This window comes from Pan paniscus, chromosome 11 (assembly GCF_029289425.2).
Source record: "Pan paniscus chromosome 11, NHGRI_mPanPan1-v2.0_pri, whole genome shotgun sequence".
NCBI classification, from domain to species: domain Eukaryota; kingdom Metazoa; phylum Chordata; class Mammalia; order Primates; family Hominidae; genus Pan; species Pan paniscus.
Genome location: NC_073260.2, coordinates 41293610 through 41313705, shown reverse-complemented (window position 1 = coordinate 41313705; position 20096 = coordinate 41293610). Strand labels below are relative to the sequence as shown.

The window sequence follows — 20096 nt, the reverse complement described above, 5'->3', positions numbered from 1 at the left end:
AATATTTGATTTACCTCCCAACCACCCCAGGACATAGTACAATAATTCCCCATTTACAAGTGCAGAGGCTGGGGCTCAGAGAGGTTGACAATCATGTACTAAGGACAGCAGAGCCAGGATTGGGAATGTTTCCTCTTACGGCCTGGTCTGCTCTTGCTGTCCTCACACCATGGTTATCATCATCATCATACAGGCCTTTCACTGAGGACATACTATGTGCCAGACTGCATGCAGGTGATGGCAGAGGTGCGGTACTCCCAATCCTGGGCTATAGGAGCCATCTACTTTACGGAGGAGGCAGGAAGGAATATACTTTGAGCTCAGAGGAGAGGCACACAAGAGACCTGGGGGATGAACCAGAGAAGGCTCCCTGGAGGAGGAGGACTTTAAATTGGGCCTTAAAGAGAGGGAGACTTTGACCAGGCCAGGTGGAGGGGAGGAATCTCAAGTCAGAAAGGCAGGGCCACAGGTAGGTTTTAAGTGGGAGGAGGCTGAAGCAGCCAGCAGGCACGGTAGGCTGGAGGACAGGGCAAGAGAGGAGGCTGAGCAAGAGGGGTGAGGCTGAGGGCATGGAGTCTACTCACCCTGCCCAGGGTGCAAGGCTGGACCCAATAGAGAGGTGGACAAATGGATAGGTGAGCCATGTCCTGACTGGAGAGGGTGAGATGTGGGACCAGGGACCGCCCAGAGGAGGCTGGGATTGAGCAGAGGGAGAGATGAGAAGAGCATTTCTTGACCCTAGGAATGGCAGCACTTCTAAAATGCACAGCACATTCCCATGATTTAGGGCAGAGCATCCTTCATCACCCCTCTCCTTATGAGCACCCAGATGAGCCTTTGGAGGGTTTACTGTAGAATCCAACATCCAGGGATGAAAGTGGTGAACCACAGCTGGTGTCCCCACTTGGTCACCTGTGGGGACAGGGAGCTCACTTCCTCCTGAGGTAACTCATCCTACTTTCAGACCTTGTGAATTTGGAGAAAATGTTTCCTACTTCGAGCCCAGTGTGGCCTCCAGGTGGCCCCTGCTTCCCCTCACTTCCCACTTCTGGTCCTGGCGTTGTCCTTTGGGGACCTATAGACACATCTGGGCCCTCTGTGGCAGGCCAACTCCTTGGATATTTGAAGACAGAGGACCCATTCCTTGAGTATGTTCTTGTCCAGGCTGAACAAACCCCTAGAACTGGAAGAGACTTCCAAAATGCCAGACTAGCCCATACCCTGCCTTTCTAGAAGGGCAATTTGTATGGAGGGAACAGATATGTGCTATGGAAGGCTCTGAGGTTCCAAACAGTTGGCTAGGACAGGGCATAGAGGGCTTTGATGAGAGAGGCAGAACATTATCTGCAGGCAGCAAGGAGTCCTGGGAGGCATCTGAGCAGCGGAGTGATGTGGATACACATTGGCTTGAGAAGGGTCAGGTTGGCCTTGGTTTTTTGTTTGTTTGTTTTTTGAGACAGAGTATTGCTCTGTCACCCAGGCTGGAGTGCAATGGTGTGATCTTGGTTTACTGCAACCTCTGTCTCCCGGGTTCAAGTGATTCTCCTGCCTCAGCCTCCCAAGTAGCTGGGACTACAGGCATGTGCCACCATGCCCAGCTGATTTTTTGTTTTTGGTAGAGACAGGGTTTTGGTATGTTGGCCAGGCTAGTCTCGAATGCCTGACCTCAAGTGATCTCCTGCCTTGGCCTCCCAAAGTGCCAGGATTACAGGTGTGAGCCACCGTGCTGGCTAAGGCTGGCCTTTAAGAGCATGGCAGTGAAATGCTCCTCTCCACTCTCCCAGGCACCTGAAAGCCACGGTGTCCATTAGGCCCTCAGGCCCATGTCCCCTCTGGCCTGTCTACTCCCAGAAGGGTTCCAGGGCTGACCCCCAGGGGCTCTGCCTGCCCTTGCTTTCATTCCTCCCCACCCTCCACACCTCACAGCAAAGTCCACCTTCTTCACCCCCTCCCTGGAGTGACTCTGTGGCAGGCTGGGCCCCAGGCTCAGGAGCACAGTCCTGGCCTCTCCCCAGCCTTCCCCTGCTGCCTTTGTTCCCTGAATACAGTCCCTGGTTGCCAAGGCTGCAGGTTGCGAAACTCACCTCCAGCCTCCCTCTAACCAGCACACCCTGGGTCACAACAGGCAAGAGGGAGGGACCCTGCCTGCAGTGTCACTCCCTTTGGGACATCTGAAACTGCCTGGGGCAGCCCGGCCCCTCTGAGAAGGACTTCCTGCACGCTGTGGCAAGGCCAGACATCTCCCAACCTCAATGCAATTTATGTACTTAATTAAATCATTAGCTAGCTTGTCCCTTCCTTGTTCTCACACCACTCACCTACTGATACATCTCTGTGCCTGGCACAGAACGTAATCCTGGTAACAAGTAGGAGCTGATGCAAATCAGTGCCAAACCTCAGGGGCCTCATGTCAGTGAAGTGAGAGCAAGGCCCGAGGCCACACCCAGGTCTGGGATCCCATTCGGGTCCTGGACGCACAGGTTCCTCTGGGAAGTCATCTTCCTGAGCCTCAGCGACCTCATCCGTGCAATGGGGCAAGATCCCCTATAAATGGGGCTAATGTTCATAAGGTATCAGCATAATCACTCCAACCCTGGTTACAACATAATAAAGAGCCTCTAAGGCCTGTCTGTGCAGGTAAGTGCTATGGCATGGTGCCCGCACAGTAGTAATGGATGTGGTTACTTAATAAGAAACATATTGGCCAGATGTGGTGGCTCATGCCTATTATCCCAGCACTTTGTGGGGCTGAGGCAGGAGGATCCCTTGAGCCCAAGAGTTTGAGACCAGCCTGGGCAACATAGTGAGACCCCATCTCTACTTACAATAAGAAAAAATTAAAAAGAAACATCAATCAAATGCAAGATGTGGACCCCATCTGGACTTTGAGGCAAACAAACCACAAGCAAAGTGGCATGTATGAGGCAACCAGGGACCATTAACATGAATTAGGAATCAGGTGACACAAGAGTTATTATTAATGTGATCCTGGCATTATGGTTATGTCAGAAAATGTCCCTGGTTTTAGAATTGCATACTGACATGTGGTAGGGGGCGGGGGGCGGGGGGCGGGGGGCAGAGGTTGAAATGACAAAATGCCTAGGATTTGCTTTAAAATACTTCAGGTAAAAGGGATGAGTGAAGCAAGAGGGCAAACTTGATAATTCTAGAATCTGGGCTGAGGAAAGTTCATCATATTATTTTTATCTACTTTTGTGCTTGAGATTTTTCCATAATTATGAACCTGAGCTAGATTAGAGCCTTGCTATTGAAAATGCAATTGGCAAACAAGTAGATCAGTATCACCTGGGAGGAGGGAAGTCAGATTTAGCAAGTAAAATACAGGATACCCAATAAAATTCAAATTGCAGATAAACAATGAATATTTTAGCATAAGGAGGTTCCATGCAATATTTTACTTACACTAAAAATTTGTAAAAATAAACTGACAGTTTCTTATAAGGCTAAACATGCAACTACCTTATGACTCAGCAACTGCACTCCTGGCCCCTTATGCCAGAGAAATGGAGACTTACTTATATTCACCCAAAAATATGTACGCAAATGTTTGTAACAGCTTAATCTGTAATAGCCCCAAACTCGAAACAACCCACTGGCTTTCAGTGAGTGAATGGTTATACAAACTGTAGTGCATCCATACCATAGAATACTATTCAGCAGTAAGAAAGGACACAGAGGCAGGAGTGGTGGCTCATGCCTGTAATCCTGGCCCTTTGGGAGGCCGAGGCAAGAGGATCACTTGAGCTCAGGAGTTTGAGACCAGCCTGGGCAACATCATGAGACCTCGCCTCTATTAAAAAAAAAAAAAAAAAAAAAAGGCCAGGCAAGGTGGTTCATGCCTGTAATCCCAGCTCTTTGGGAGGCTGAGGCAGGCAGTTTAACTGAGGTCAGGAGTTTGAGACCAGCCTGGCCAACATAGCAAAACCCCATCTCTACTGAAAATATAAAAACTGGCCAGGTGTGGTGGCATGTGCCTGTAGTCCCAGTTACTTGGGAGGCTGAGGCAGGAGAGTTGCTTGAACCCAGGAGGCGGAGGCTTCAGTGAGCCAATATCATGCCATTGCACTCCAGCCTGGGCGACAGAGCGAGACTCCATCTCAAAAAAAATAAATAAGATAAATAAATAAATAAAAATTTTAAAAAAAGAAAGAAGGAACACATAATTGAGGCCAGGTGCAGTGGCTCATACCTGTAATTCCAGAAGTTCGGGAGGTTGGGGTGGGTGGATCACTTAAGCCCAGGGGTTCAAGACCAACCTGAGCAACATAGCAAAACCTCACCTCTACATAAAAAATATACAAAAATTAGCTGGGTGTGATGGCATGCACCTGTAGTCCCAGCTATTCAGGAGGCTGACGTAAGAGGATTGCTTGAGCCCAGGAAGTGGAGGCTTCAGGGCCGCAGTGAGATATGATCATGCCACTGCATTCCAGCCTGGGTGAAAGAGCCAGAGCTTGTCTCAAAAAAAACCAAACCAAACCAAAACAAACAAACAAAAACAAAACACACACACAAGACACAAAAAAAGGATCAATACTCAATATATGCAACAACCCAGCTGAACTGTGAGAGAAATACAGTGAGTAAAAAAAGCCAAGCTGAAAAGGTTACATATTGTATGATTCCATTTATGTAACATTCCTAAAACGGGAAAAGTATAGAAATGGAGAGCAGGTTAATTGTCATCTGGGGTTAAGGAGGGAATGGGGGTGGAGGGGAACAGATCTTTGTGATGATGGAATGTTCTGTATCTTGACTGTAGTGATGCCAGTATCACAACAGTATGCTGTACTGCGTACTGTAGTCTTATAAGATGTTACCACTGGAAGAAACAGGGTAAAGGATACACAGAATTGCACTGTACTTTTTCTTATAACTGCTTGTGAATCTACTATGATGTCAAAATAAAACTTTTAATTAAAAAGAAAAAAGCAAAAATAACGATTTGTTGTTTATCTGAAAGTCAAATTAAACTGGGCATCCTGTATTTTATCAGGCATCTCTGGGAGCTTGTTGGAGATGCAGATTCCCCGGCCCCACTTCAGACCCACTACATCAGAATCTGTGTTGTAACACTAAAGTGTGAGAAGCTCTGATTAGTGGCTCCTGGGTGTGTTAGTCCATTTTGCATTGCTATATAGGAATATGTGAGGCTGGGTATTTACAAAGAAAAGACGTTTGTTTGGCTCACAGTTCTGCAGGAGGCAAAAGAAGCCTGGCACCAGCATCTGCTTCTGGTAAGGACTGCAGGGGAGCTTCCAATCACGCAGACAGTGAAGGGGGGATCAGGTGTGCCGCAGGCCACGGGGAGGTGTCCCAGACTGTTTTCAACAATCAGATCTCAGGTGAACTCATTATCACAGGGAGGGCATCAAGCCATTCATGAGTTGCCCCCATGACCCAAACACCTCCCATGAGGCCCCACCTCCAACACTGGGGATCACATTTCCACATGAAAATTGGAGGGGACAAGCATCCAAACTGTATCACAGCTCCTGTTGGATCTGGATTCCTAGGAGTCTGTGATGATAGCAATTAACATGTATCTTTGAGCTATTTATTATATTTCAAAAAGCCCAAAGAGAATCACACATTTTACCTAGGATCAGGCTGTGTAGGACAAGTGAGTTTCTTTTTCTCTTTCTTTTTTTTTTTTTGAGACAGAGTCTCGCACTGTTGCCTGGGCTGGATGGAGTGCAGTGGCGCGATCTTGACTCACTGCAACCTCCACCTCCTGGGTTCAAGCAATTCTCCTGCCTCAGCGTCCTGAATAGTTGGGGTTACAGGTGGCTGCCAACACGCCCAACTAATTTTTCATATTTTTAGTAGAGACAGGGTTTCACCATGTTGGCCAGGCTGGTCTCAAACTCCTGACCTCGTGATCTGCCTGCCTCGGCTTCCCAAAGTGCTGAGATTGCAGGTGTTAGCCACAGCGCCTGGCTGACAAGTGAGTTTCAACCCTCCAGTGGCTTCCCACTGGACTCAGGATAGAGCCCAGACTCCTGCCTGGGCTTACAACGCCTTCACAGTCCAGGCCCTACTCCCCAATCTGACCTCACCTCCTCCCACCACTCTGTGGTCACAGCACATGTGTCCACGTGCTGACAATGCACAGACACACCAAACCCATTCCCACTCAGGGCCTTTGCATGTTCTATTTGTTCTGCCAGCATACTCTCCCTTTAGAGCCTCAAGTGGCTCTCGGCTCAAAGATCACCTTCCCAGGAATGCCTTCCCAGACCATCCTGCCTAAACTAGGTCCCCTCTCCCAACCCACGTCACACTCCATCACATCACACCAATTTATTTTCTTTATATCAGTTGTTAGTACCCATTTACACTGAGCAGTTCATGCAAGTTAGAAACAGTGACAGTTCTGAGAGTTTGAGTAATAAAAGGAAAACCAACTAATTATTGAATTAATTAAGAATGCAGTTTGTTTGGTGGACGTAATCTTTTACAAGCATGCAAAGCTTGGAAGAAACAAGTAGCAAAATCGGCCATCTATAGGGGGTCCTTCCCATTTTGACCTTTTTATGTCTTTCTACAAATTCCACTTTGCACTTGTCCCTCCCTAGCTCAAAACATTCTCTGTCTCTTTAGGATACAGGTCACATGCCTCACCCCAGCATTCAAGGCTCTGCTCAGCTAGCCCCAGTCCACTTCCTTAGGGTACTTCCCTTCTTCTCCTTCACAGATTATTTGTTCTGGCCAGACAGCTGCTCTCTGCATTGCTTCCTGAACATTCTATATACAGTTGCACCTCCATGCCTTTGCTTGTGCCCTTCCCTTTGCCATTTATGCCCTCCCTATTTATTTGGATGAACAACCATGAGATAATTTGTGGAGTCAATGAAAATTTATGAGCAACAATTATGCACCCAACTACATTAGGAGGTACTAGCAGAAAAGCACAAAGGACTCTAATTCAAAGTAGTCAGGGCATGGTTCTAAGGAAAAAATAGGCTTGGAATATGTCCTAAAAAAAGAGAATGCTGTGGGAATTTGAGGGAGGAAGTAAAAGTGTCTATCCATGAATATAGTAAATATTTCCATCTATTGAGGTCATCTTTATTAGTCTTTTAACAATGTTCTATCATTTTCCTTCTAAGCGTTGCTTGTTTATTCCTAGGTATCCAATCTTCTTTTATTCTATTGCAAATGTTTAATTATATCATCTAAATATTCCCAGTATGTACAAATGCAATTCATTTTTGTGTTCTGATTCTTGTATCCACTACCTTCCAAATACTCTTATTTTTCTAATAATTTGACTACATGTTCTTTTGGGTTCTATGTAGACAATTATATATGCAAATAATAGCAGTTTTATTTCTTCCTTTTCCATCCTAACACTTTCAACTTTTCTTTCGCTATTTTTCTTTTTTTGAGACGGAATTTTGCTCTGTCACCCAGGCTGGAGTGCAATGGCACCATCTCGGCTCACTGCAACCTCCGCCTCCTGGGTCCAAGCAATTCTCCTGCCTCTGGGATTACAGGCATGCACCACCATGCCCGGCTAATTTTTTAATTTTTAGTAGAGATGGGGTTTCACCATTTTGGCCAGGCTGCTCTCAAACTCCTGACCTCAGATGATCCACCCGCCTCGGCCTCCCAAAGTGCTGAGATTACAGGCATGAACCACCGCACCCGGCCTCTTTTGCTGTTTTTTTTTTTTTGTTTTTTCTTTAAGGGAAATTCTTATTGCTCAATGTTTAGTAGTTAGAGGACTATTCAGGCTTTCTGTTTCTACTTGAATCGGTATTGACAAGTTACATTTTTCTAGTCTTACTGTGCAGGCCATGACCTTTTCTCTTATTCCTGATTTTATTTTATTTTATTTATTTTGAGACAGGGTGTCGCTTTGTCACCTAGGCTGGAGTGCAGTGGCACGTTCATGGCTCATAGCAGCCTTGAATTCCTGGGCTCAAGGCAGCCTCCTGCCTCAGCCTTCTGAGTAGCTGGGACTACAGGCATGCTCCACTATGCCTGGTTAATTTTTGCATTTTTTGTAGAGATGGGGTTTCTCTATGTTGCTGGTCTCGAACTCCTGGGCTCAAGAGATCCACCCATCTTGGCCTCTCAAAGTGCTGGGCCCATAGGTGTGAGCCACCCTGCCTGGCCTGTAGATGCTTCTAACATTTCCCCTTTATGAATGATATTTGCACTATTTAACAAATAAGTCAAGTTAATAGCATGAATAATGTGACAAACTGACATCATGTGTCCCATGATGTAATGACCTAAAAATGATATACCACCACTCATGCAATATTCTTGCCAAAAATACATAAATGATTCTAATAATGAGGAAACAATTTGGTAAGTCCAAATTTAGAAACATTCTACTGAACAACTGACCTTTACTCCTGAAAAATGTTAATATCATGAAATAACGAAGACTAAGAGATGACAACTAATGTGTGGTCCTGAATTGGATTCTAGATCAGAAAAAAAAGCTATTATAAAGGTCATCATTGGGACAACTGATATAATTTGAATTTGGGTTGTATATTATAATTAGCATTGTATCAATGTTAAATTTCTAGGATGTGGTTATATAAGAGAATATTCTCGTTCTTAGAAGATACAGACCGAAGTACAGTATTTGGGGGTAAAGGGTCATCTCTATAACTTTTTCTCTTTTTTTGTTATTTTGAGACGGAGTTTTGCTCTGTCACCCAGGCTGGAGTGCAGTGGCGCGATCTCAGCTCATTGCAATCCCTGCCTCCCGGGTTCAAGTGATTCTCCTGCCTCAGACTCCTGAGTAGCTGGTATTACAGGCACCCGCTACCACATCTGGCTAATTTTTTGTGTTTTTAGTAGAGACGGGGTTTCATCATGTTGGCCAGGCTGATGTCGAACTCCTGACTTCAAGTGATCTGCCCGTCTGGGCCTGCCAAGGTGCTGGGATTACAGGCATGAGCCAGCGCATCCGGCTGATAACTTTTTTTTTTTTTTTAAGAGATGGGATCTTACTCTGTCACCCAGGCTGGAGTGCAGTGGTGCTTTCATAGTTACTGCAACCTCAAATTCGTGGCCTCAAGCAATTCTCCTGCTTCAGCCTCTCGTGTAGCTGGGACTACAGGTGTGTACCACTGTGCCCAGCTAACTAAAAAGCAATTTTTTAAGAGATGGGATCTTGCTATATTGCCCAGGCTATATGTCTGTAACTTCTCTGTTTCCAAACACACACACAAACACACACACACACACACACACACTCTCACACACACACCCCGAGAGGCAAAATGTTAAAACCGGTAAACCAGGTGAAGGTTAATCAGGAATTAGTTCAATTTTATTTGCAAATCTTCTGTAGGCTTGAAATTGCTTCAAGATAAAAAGGTTTTAAAATGCTGTTTACTATAGGTCAGTGAAATTCTCCCTTATCCTTCATTTGCTAATTTTCTTTTTGTTGCTGCTGAGTTTTTCTCATGGCTGGGTATTGGGCTTTATCAAACACTTTTTCTCCATCTATGGACATGATCATATGGTTTTTCCTCTTTCACTTGCTAATATGATGATTTACCTTTATAGATTTACTAATATTAAATCACCTTTAGTTTCTGGAATAAATCCAACTTGGTCAGAATGTATCTTTTGTTATTTACTGTAATTTGCTAGTAATTTGGCATCCATCTTCATGAGTGAGACTGATCAATATTTTTTTCTTTCTTATTCTGTCCTCCTTGTCTAGTTTTGGTATCAAGGTTACAGTGGCCTCACAGAATGAGGAAAGAAGTTGTTCATCTTTTTTATTCGTGGAAATGTTTGTAAAAGATTAGAATCTGTTCCTTGAAAGTTTTGTAGGATTTGCCTGTAAAACCATCTAGGCCTAGAGTCTTTCTTATGTGTTTGTGTATATATATATATATATATATACACAAATACATATATATATTTTACATATATGTATGTAAAATATAAGAAACATGCAAAAAGTGTAAAGAATGAAAATTATCAGCTTAACAAATTACTGGAAAATAAATTACCCATAATTGCTACCCTCTCAGGCCAAGACATGAACCATTACTAGCACATAGGAGGTCTCCCACGAGATGCTTTCCAGTCATAACCCTCTCCATCCCCCAGGGGTAACTGCTATTCTGTTTTTCATGGTAGTCTCTTCTTTGTTTTTCTTTAAAATTTTACTATGTAATTATGCAACTGTTAAAGTATGGTTTAGTGTAGGCTGTTTTTAATTTAAGATTAATTAAATGATATAGTTTAAAATTTGTTTGGCTTATTTCACTCAACTTTATCTTTCTGACTCAACCATGTTGTTGTATATAACTACACTTTATTCCTTTTTGTGGTTTTGTACATTCACTTGTATGGCTATGCCATAATTTATTTATGAAATTCTTGGACATACAGGTTTTCCCAGTTTTGCAATAATACGAACAATGCTCCTATGCACATTCTCATGCTTCTGTTCTGGTGGACAGAGCACCAGTGGTGAACACTGCGTGGTATAAACCTATGGGTGGTATTTCTGGGTCACAGGTATATGCATTCTCTTTTTCTTTACAAAACAGGTGTGCCAGTTTACACTCCCATCAGAAGTGTCTGATCGTTTACACAACTCTGTATACTTGCTGTCATTTACTAGTGTTAGACATTTTTGACAATCTGATGTGTAGTGGTATTGCACTGGTTTACTAATGAGGTTGAGTAGTTTTTCAAATGCTTATTATCAGCCATTTGGATTTTCTTTGCTATGAAGTGCTGGTTCAGTGTTTTGTGGATTTTTCGGTACATTTTATACATTCAAGAAATGAGTCTTTTGTCATGTTTATTATATCCTTTTCCACTCTATAGCTTGCCTTTCCTTTTGCTATTTTCTTTAAGGGAAATTTTTATTGCTCAATTTTTTTTTTTTTGAGATGGAGTCTGGCTCTGTCACCCAGGCTAGAGTGCAGTGGCATGATCTCAGCTCACTGCAACCTCTGCCTCCTGGGTTCAAGTGATTCTCCTGCCTCAGCCTCCCGAGTAGCTGGGATTACAGGTGCCCGCCACTGTGCCTGGCTAATTTTTGTATTTTTAGTAGAGACGGGGTTTCACCATGTTGGTTAGGCTGGTCTCGAACTCCTGACCTCATGATCCACCCACCTCAGCCTCCCAATGTGCTGGGATTAAAGGCATGAGCCACCACGCCTGGCCTATTGTTCAATTTTTAAAGTACATAAACGACTATTCCTTTAAAGAACTATTCAGGCTTTCTATTTCTACATGAATCAGTAGTATTGACAAGTTATATTTTTTAAGGAGTTTGCCCATATTGTTAATGTTCTCAAATTTATTGGCATACAGTTGCTTGTATTAGTTCTTATTAGATTTCAAAGCTCTGCTGTGATATTGTTTTTCTCATTCCTGATGCTTTTTGTACCCTTTCTCTTTTATTGTTGGCCAGTCTCTGCAGGGGCTTGTCTATCACCCTTTTCTAAAAACAAACTTTTGGCCCTTTTATCTTCTCTAATGTATCCTTATATTCTCTTTCATTGATTTTTGCTTTTTATTATCTCCTTCCTCAAACTTTCTTTGGGTTTATTCTGCTGCTCTTTGTTTGACTTTTTTTTTTTTTTTTTTTTTTGAGACAGGGTCTCACTCTGTTGCCCAGGCTGGAGTACAGTGTTGAAAGCATGGCTCACAACTTCCCTGGGCTCAGGTAATCTGACCTCAGCCTCCTAAGTAGCTAGGACCACAGGCAAATGCCCTCATGCCCAGCTAATTTTTGTATTTTTTGTACAGATGGGGTTTCACCATGTTGCCCAGACTGGTCTCAAACTCTTGGCCTTAAGTAATCCTCTGGCCTTGGCCTTCCAAAGTACTGGGATTACAGGTGTGAGCCACTGTACCCGGCTCTAACTTCTTAGATGGAATGTTTAGTCATTAATTTTTAGGCTTCCTTCTTTTCTAATATAAGCATTAGTGCTATAGATTTCCCTTGAAGCCCCACTTTCCCTACATCTCGTAAGTTTTGTGATATATTTCATTTTATCAATTCCAAGGATTTTTAAATTTCCATTTTGATTTTGTTTATGGCCTATAAATTAGAAATAGTTTTTAAGTTTCCAAATGAATGGGAATTTAAGACTTATCTTTTGTTATTGATTTCTAACTCAATTGCATTGTGTTCAGGAAATCTGGTCTATGAGATTCTAATCTGTATGATCTTCTAACTTCTGAAGTCCTCTGGGGGTCTAAGTCTGCTATTTGTTGTTTCAACTGACTCTCACTCATGGTGGTGTACATGCTTTGTGATCTTTGTGAATTCATATTTCTCTATGTTTAATCTGTGGGGATTCTGTCCACATTGTGGATGCTTTCCTCTGGAGAGGCTTCATGTCAGTTTCTGCTGTGAGCCAGTGGCACTACTAACCAGGGATCCCTCTAGCCCCTTCAGGTGTTCTGCCTTAAGGTAGAGACTCAGGGTTGGCATCTTGAATGGAACTACTGTTAGGTTGATCTGTGTGAAACTGTTGCTTTTTTGGGGTCAAAACCAGTTGAATATCCACAATTTTATATGGTCCAACCTACGCTAGCAACACTTGCCCTCAGGACAAAAGCCTGTTCTTCCTGCTTGCTTACTGTTTGCCTCTCCTAGCTAGTTTTGACTCAATGTTTGTTTCCCTTTTTTTGGTGGGGAAGGTGGCTTTGGAGACTTTCCCAATTTCCTGTAATCCCAGTAAAGCATTAAAAAAATTATATTTTCTTCAGGAGGAAATTAATTCGCAGAATTATATTGCAGAGAAGAGGAGAGGTGCTAGGAGTAGCTAAGCCAACTGCTAGAGGCTAAAATTCAGGACAGGTGTATTTTTCCCAGTGAGGAAACCAAGGCTCAAAGAGATGAAATGACTTACTCAAGGTCACACAGCTAGTAATGGGCAGGGCTAGGACTTTCTAGAAACCCAGGCTCTTTCCACTTTCCCTCTGTCCTGCCCTGCCTCCAGAGAGCTGTTTGGGCCTGGGGGTGTCCTTACCTGGTGCAGGGGGATGACGAGGAAGGCCCCTCCACCAGCACACTCAGTCACAACTGCAATGAAGTGGGGGTTCACGGCACAGAAGTGGTTGTCGTGAACGCTGCGGGTGATAGGCACGGAGTCGTAGCAGTTCTCCTTGCTGGCTGGTTTGCCAAAGACATGACGGAACTTGGAGCTCCGGTACTGGGGGTGCCATGACATCTGCAGGAGACAAATGGGACAAAGGGTATGAGGCTCACTGCCCTGATCATGGGACACACAGAGCTCTCATCTTAAGAGTACATAAGAGGGTACGAGCAGGACAGTGGTCAGTTCAACGTGGACGGTGATGCACTGTGAAGGGCAACCAAGTGAAAAGACTCTAATTACAGTTACTTCTGTAGACCTGGTAAGATAAGATGGGATGAAGCATAGCTATCACTGACCTGCTTGCTGATGTGTTAAGGCTTTTCATCCCTTTGAGTGTGAATATAACAAGGCAGAAGAACCATAGACAGAATCCACCACATTGACCCCCATCTGCTGTCTCACCAGACAGCCCAGCACCCTCAGCCCAACTAAGTAGGTACCAATGTGCTGTCTGGAGCCAGCCTGCCTGGGTTTCAATCCCAGCTCTGTCTCTTATCAGCTGGATGGCAAGTGACTTAACCTCTGGAGTCTCAGTTTCTCCATCTGTAAAATGAGGTAACAAATGTATCCATCTCAGCTAGGCATGGCAGCTCATGCCTGTAATCCCAGTATTTTGGGAGGCCAAGGCAGGAGGACTGATTGAGCCCAGGAGTTCAAAACTAGCCTGGGCAACACAGTGAGACCCTGTCTCTAAAAAAAAATAAAAGAGAGAGAGATTGAAAAAAGTATCTGCCTCATAGCCTTGTCATAAGGATTAAGTTAGATGATGTATTTAGACCCCTTGGTGCATGGCAGATACTTGATCAACAGTGGCAATCACAGCCACTAGTATCATCTGGGCATCTTCAGCTTGCTTTGCTCCTCGTCCAGCCTTATATTTGTTCACTCAATATTTACCGAGCATCACTGTGTGTCTAGGCCCTGTGCCAGGTACCAGGGAGTTTGGAAACAGTAGGCCTGAGCCCAGCCTTTACAGGAGTGAAGAGTCCTCTGGGTGAAGCTACTAGGAGAGTCTGGGCCACTGGGACCGACTGTACTATGGGTAATAACAGAGATTCGCACATGACAGTCAGGGAGGGCTTCTCAAGGGAAGTGACAACTAAACAGTGACTTGGAGGATGAGTAGGAGTTGGTCATGTAGGCAGGATGAGGGAGAGCTGGGGGAAGGTGTCTTAGGCAGATAGAACAGTTTGGGGGAACCACATGTGGTTTAGTAAGATTATCAAAGAGAAATTAAAAAGAAGAAAACACACACACACACACACACACACACACACACACACACACACACACACACCATGTATATTGGGTAATGTGAATGAAGAGAATACAAGCCAGAGGGGTGAGGAGAGCCAGATCACGAGTGGCCTGTGAGAGGGTCTAGGCCTCTTTCATGGCCAAACCCATACCCATAATACCAGGGGGCCTCCTCTTGGCCAGAGGGACCCTTCTGAATACCAAGCCCTCACCACCCCACCTCCACCTCATATCACCCTTTATTTATTATTATTTTTGAGGAAGGATCTCGCTCTGTCACCCAGGCTGGAGTGCAGTGGTGTGATCACAGCTCGCTACAGCCTCAAACTCCTGAGCTCAAGGATCCTCCTGCCTCAGCCTTCCAAGTAGCTAGGACTACAGGTACATGCCACCATACCTGGCTAATTAAAAAAATTTTTTTTTCTTGCCATGTTGCCCAGGCTGGTCTCAACCTCCTGATCTCAAGCAATTCTCCTGTAGCTGCCTCTCAAAGGTTGGGATTAAAGGCGTGAGCCACTGCCCCTGGCCTCACATCACCCTCTGATGCTGCCCATTCATTGCTGCCCTACAGGATCAAGGCCAAATCCTTTGGCTTGGCATTCAAGGCCTCTGGCTGGGTCTCATTCCATATTCCAAGATTCTTTTCTTCTAGCTCATCTAAACGGCACCTTCCACCTTCCCCAGCACCTGCTCTTGCATCTCCAGCCCTCTGGCTCTTCGCCCGTCCCTCTCCTTCTGCTTGGCTTGCCATTCCCATGCCCCTACCTTCTGTTCCCATCTCCACAAATCCAAATCCGCCCCTTCCCTAGCTCCCAAGCCACTTCCTCCAGAGAGTCCTCCTTGATATCCCAAGTAGCAGAGATCTCGCTCTCCTCTGTTCCCTGACAGCCACCTCTCCCCTTGCCTTTAGCCCTTGACACTGTACCCCGATTTGGGGTTCAGGGTCAGTTCTCATTTTCTCTGCTGGCTTGGAGCTTCCTCAGAGAAGGCTCTGCTCCAGGAGTGTCCAGCACAGTGTCTATCCCCCTTGGGCCCCCACCTTCCCCACTTATGGGAAGGCAGGTTTGGCTGGGCCTACACTGGTCAAGATAAAGAAGATGCTCACCCAGCCCATACGGCTGACCCATGAGGCTCTTCTCTGTGCTCAGTTCCTCAGAACGAGATTACACTGTGTGACCTCAGGCAAGTCACAGCGATAAGGGCCTGACCCCTGAGGCAAGCCCTTTAGACAGCACCAGGTAGCACGTCAGTCTTGCAGGGGCTTGTGTATCCCATAAAGCTCAGAAATTCCAACTCTCCTTTCGGGAGCTTTGCCCTAAACCCTGGCTGCATTTGCCAGAGCTACAGGAAGCTGCACAGAATGTAGGGATGGACTGACTAATTAATGCCCATGTGATTCCAGAAAGGATTTAAGAAGACTCACAAAAATAGAACACAAGATAGAAGGAAATGAAAAAGCTACAAGAGAAAAAATAGGGACACAAGGAAAATGCAGGTAAAAAGAGATTACCTGAAATGCAGGAGGAGTTAAGCTAGGTGTGCGGCCAGGTCCACCACACAGAGGAGGTAGACCTCAGATTTGGGTCTGAGCTTCCTAGTGGCCAATTCAACAAGGAAAACAGAATCAGAAAGGGATTTATTTGGTGTCTATAAGATAAAAGCCACAAGTTGCTAAGGAGCAGCACATCTTTTCTCTATAGTGAGTTTTGAGAGAAATGGGTACTGGGGGTCCCCTTGGAAAGAAACAACAAGGACAAATGACCTCCCTAGGGTCTTGGCAACTTGGTGGCAGTGGAGGAGCCACCTTGGGCCTGGGCTCGGGTGGGAAAGCAAGGAGCAAATCAGCAGGCTCCGCTCCAGGCCCCCCACCCCTCCCTCACCTTGAGCAACTGCTGGGGGTGGCGGGAGTGCACCTGTCTGTGGCAGCTGGTGATGCTCAGCAGACGTCCCATTGCTCCCCTCATGTCCAGGCCCCTTCCAGTCAGGCAGCCATAGCACACATCACTGCCTCCTATGACCCATTAGCCAGTGGATCATGGGAGGCAGTGATGTGTGTCACTTCCAGGCCAAAGCACATGAGACCTGCCTGTGACCCTCTAGGACTCTCGTCCTTGGCCGAAGGGATGAGAAGGGTGCATGTTTCAGATGGTGCATCTATAAGGTAGTTGGTCCCTCAGGAACCATGGGTAGCAGAGCACTTTCTTCTACTGACATACAGTGCAACAGAGAAATACACTTGTAGAGTGAACCGTGAGATAAGGGGTTATTTGTCATGAAGGACAGCGACCCATCCTGATTCATATAGCCTATGCAAGTCCGGCCCACGGAGATGGCAAGTGGCTGCCTGTGCTTGGTGTGGCCACAGAGAAGGAGGCAGGACCCGGATCATCTCAGGTACCCGGACTCTGAGGGCAGTGGGGAGCTACTGGAGAAATTAAAGGAGGGGAGAGGCCGGGCGCGGAGGCTCACGCCTGTAATCCCAGCACTTTGGGAGGCTGAGGCGGGCGGATCACTTGAGGTCAGGAGTTCGAGACCAGCCTGGCCAACATGGTGAAACCCCGTCTCTACTGAAAATACAAAAATTAGCCGGGTGTGGTGGCGCGTGCCTGTAGTCCCAGCCACTCTGGAGGCTGAGGCAGGAGAATCACTTGAACCTGGGATGCGGAGGTTGCAGTGAGCCAAGATCACACCACTGCACTCCAGCCTAGGGAACAGTGATACTCTGTCTCAAAAATAATTAACAATAATTCTAATAAATAAAGCAGGGGAGATAGAGGACCAGATTTAATTTTCAGATTTTCCTCTGATTACTGAGCAGAGGAAAGGTTAGAGCAGGTAAGAGGCAATGGTCACCTGGGCTGAAGTAGGGCAGTGAAGTGGACGGGATGGTGGGGAGAGGATGTTACTGAAATACCAAGGAGGTGGGATCAACCAAATGTGGTGCCTGAGTGCATGTGGCGGGCCTGGGGTAGTCGCTGAAATCGACATGAGCTTACATTAACAACAGCCCTGGCCCCTTCCGGACCCTCTGAGCCGTCTCCCTCCACAGCCTGTCTGTGCACCTGTAGGGGGTACCTGGGGTCTGGCCCAACTCCTGAGAGCCACTCTCCATCCAGGAGGAGTGAGGAGGCCATGAGAGGCCTGGGCAACACCTCCCCTGGAGCTCACAGTCACCTCTGTGGCAATAAGAAGTCACGGTTTTTGAGTGCTTATAAGCTGCCAGGCACCATTCCAAATGCTTTCCATGCATGAATAGAGCAAGTGGGTGCTACCTTGCTCCCCCGTTCAGATGTAGGTGTTCAGGCCAGTAACCAGGTCACACAGCTAGTGAACAGCAGGCCTGGGGGCTGCACTCAGCTGTCTCAAGCCTGCAGCTTTTGAGCCTGCAGCTCCAGGTCCTCACAGACAATACCCATGATGACAATAGCTCTTTCAGACCCATCACAGCCCTGGATCTCACCTCTGTCCCTAAGAGGAACTGTCATGATCATGATCACTTCCACTCTACAGAGAAGGAAAATGAGGCCCAGGAAGCTAGCTAGACCCCTCTGGAAAGGCTCCCCACTTCCCCACGGATGAAGCCAGCTGACAGCAAAGGAGCGTGAATATCAGTGCCCTTCTGTCCGCCCCCCAATCCTCTCCCCACCCTAACTCTTATTTGCACTGCTAAGATTCTTCCAGACCTGCTGTCATGAAGGGAAACTTCACAAGTAGGGGGTGGGGCAGCCGCTAGCAAGGCCAGCTACCTCTCCCTTTGTATGTGGTATGGAAGTGTATGTGTATATGCATGGGTGAAGCTTGTGCAACCGTGCTGGCCTGTGTGCGTACTGTGTGTGCACAAGAACTGCATTCATCAGGAAGTTCATGAGCGCCTGTGTCGTTTTGTGGGTGTGCATGCATGTGTGCATCCCTTTGGAGGTTTAACTGAGGCTGTGTATATACACATGCATGAGCGCATGCGTGTATCCGTGCATGCATGACTTTAATGACTCAGCAATTCAGAGAACAGGAGTTCATTTTCCCTACAAGCAGGCACTTGCCCACAAGTGAGTACTGTAGCGGGCCCTTCGCCTACAGGCTGGGCCAGAACAGCCGATTCAAGCCAGGTCTATCCCAGGCCACTCGTCTTATCCTGCCCCATTCCATCTGGCTGGGCCCACATCAAAGCCACAGCAGGCATTCTCAGGTGTAGCACTCTGGGACAGCCTGCTGGGCACAAGGCGGGAGGTGGCATCCATTCTGCTGCTGTGATCCCATGCAGGCTTGGTGGGCCTGATGCCATGGGATTAGGCTCCGGGGCCTGTGAATTCCCAATTCCCAAAAAGGATGTAGTCATCTCTGGGTTTTGCATTGCACTGAGTTTATTTCTTTTTTTTTCTTTGAGACAGAGTCTCGCTCTGTTGCCCAGGCTGGAGTGTGCAGTGGTGCTATCTCGGCTCACTGCAACCTCTGCCTCCTGGGTTCAAGTGATTCTCCTGCCTCAGCCTCCAGAGTAGCTGGGATAACAGGCGCATGCCACTGTGCCCCACTAATTTTTGTATTTTTAGTAGAGACAGGGTTTTGCCAAGTTGCCCAGGCTGGTCACAAACTCCTGACCTCAGGTGATCCGCCTACCTTGGCCTCCCTAAGTGCTGAGATTACAGGCGTGAGCCATTGTGCCCGGCCTTGAGTTTATTTCTTAACACCTGACAGTGGCTCACAACTCTCCTGCAAGGTAGGTGGGGATTATTTTCCCCATTTGATGATGGGAAAACTGGGGTGCAAGGGAAGTGACTAGACTGAAGTCATGTTATGATGAGCAGTGCAGGTGGGAAGTAGTCCGAGGACTAGTTGAGAGACCCCTCTTCCTGCTATGCAATATGCTCCTTTCTTGACATACATGCGGGGTGTGTGTGTGTGTGTGTATGTGTGTGTGTGAGAGAGAGAGAGAGAGAGAGAAAGAGACAGAGAGAGTTTCCTGCCTGTTCCAAAGGCCCCTTTACCCAGCCCTAAACTCATTGCAGGACAAGGGTTAGCTGCAGGGTGGCTGAAACTGAATCCAAACTGGGCGTGGTGCAAACCATTATAATAGATTATTCATTAATTGTACTGTTTGTGGCTTTAAGGAAAGAATGAAATGACCTGATTTGGTCTTTGAACAGGATGGGTAGGCATTGCTGGCTACCAGTGCCCCTTCGTAAATTTGTGGTTTCACATATAATATTTGAAGTTTTATCTTTTCTCTCTCTTAAAATTTGACTTGTGGGCACAGTGAGCTGCCACCTGTAAGTGCCTGGTGAGAGGGTCTGAACCACCACACTTACGTCACAGCCACAGTTAGGGAAGATTAGAACCACAGGTTACCCAGTTATTTCAAAAACCGAAAAGAGGTTATTGTTAATCAGGATAAAGAACGCTCTATGTGAAGGTGCTCTACAAAGGCTGAGAATTCACACAATACACGTCTCATTATGGGTGGGTCCCTCACCTGGACTCCAATCCCTGACCCACTATTATCCATCGCAGTTTATCTTGATCCTGGCCTTGGCCCTAAACTTGCTGGGAAAGCTCTTTTCAGTCATCCAGAATCCTTATGGGGTCTCTGATCCACCCATTGCAAGCGGGATATCTGGCTCTGAAGTCAAAGCCCATGGAGGATAAGGCCACCCTGCTGCCAACCTAGGCCTCTGGGTAACCATTTCCCACAGCACCTTCCATTCTCAC

The 20096-nt window shown here is 46.3% G+C and overlaps 1 protein-coding gene across 5 annotated transcripts in view; it reads right to left on the bottom strand.

The window, feature by feature from the left end:
* Nucleotides 1-20096, bottom strand: part of CORO2A (coronin 2A) — a 71896-nt gene that overhangs the window by 23327 nt on the left and 28473 nt on the right. For all 5 annotated transcript variants that reach the window (XM_014346206.5, XM_034967860.3, XM_034967858.3 and 2 more), the window contains exon 2: nucleotides 13008-13208. In XM_014346206.5, coding sequence (XP_014201692.1) covers nucleotides 13008-13208 — 201 coding nt within the window. The remainder of the gene's footprint in view (nucleotides 1-13007; nucleotides 13209-20096) is intronic.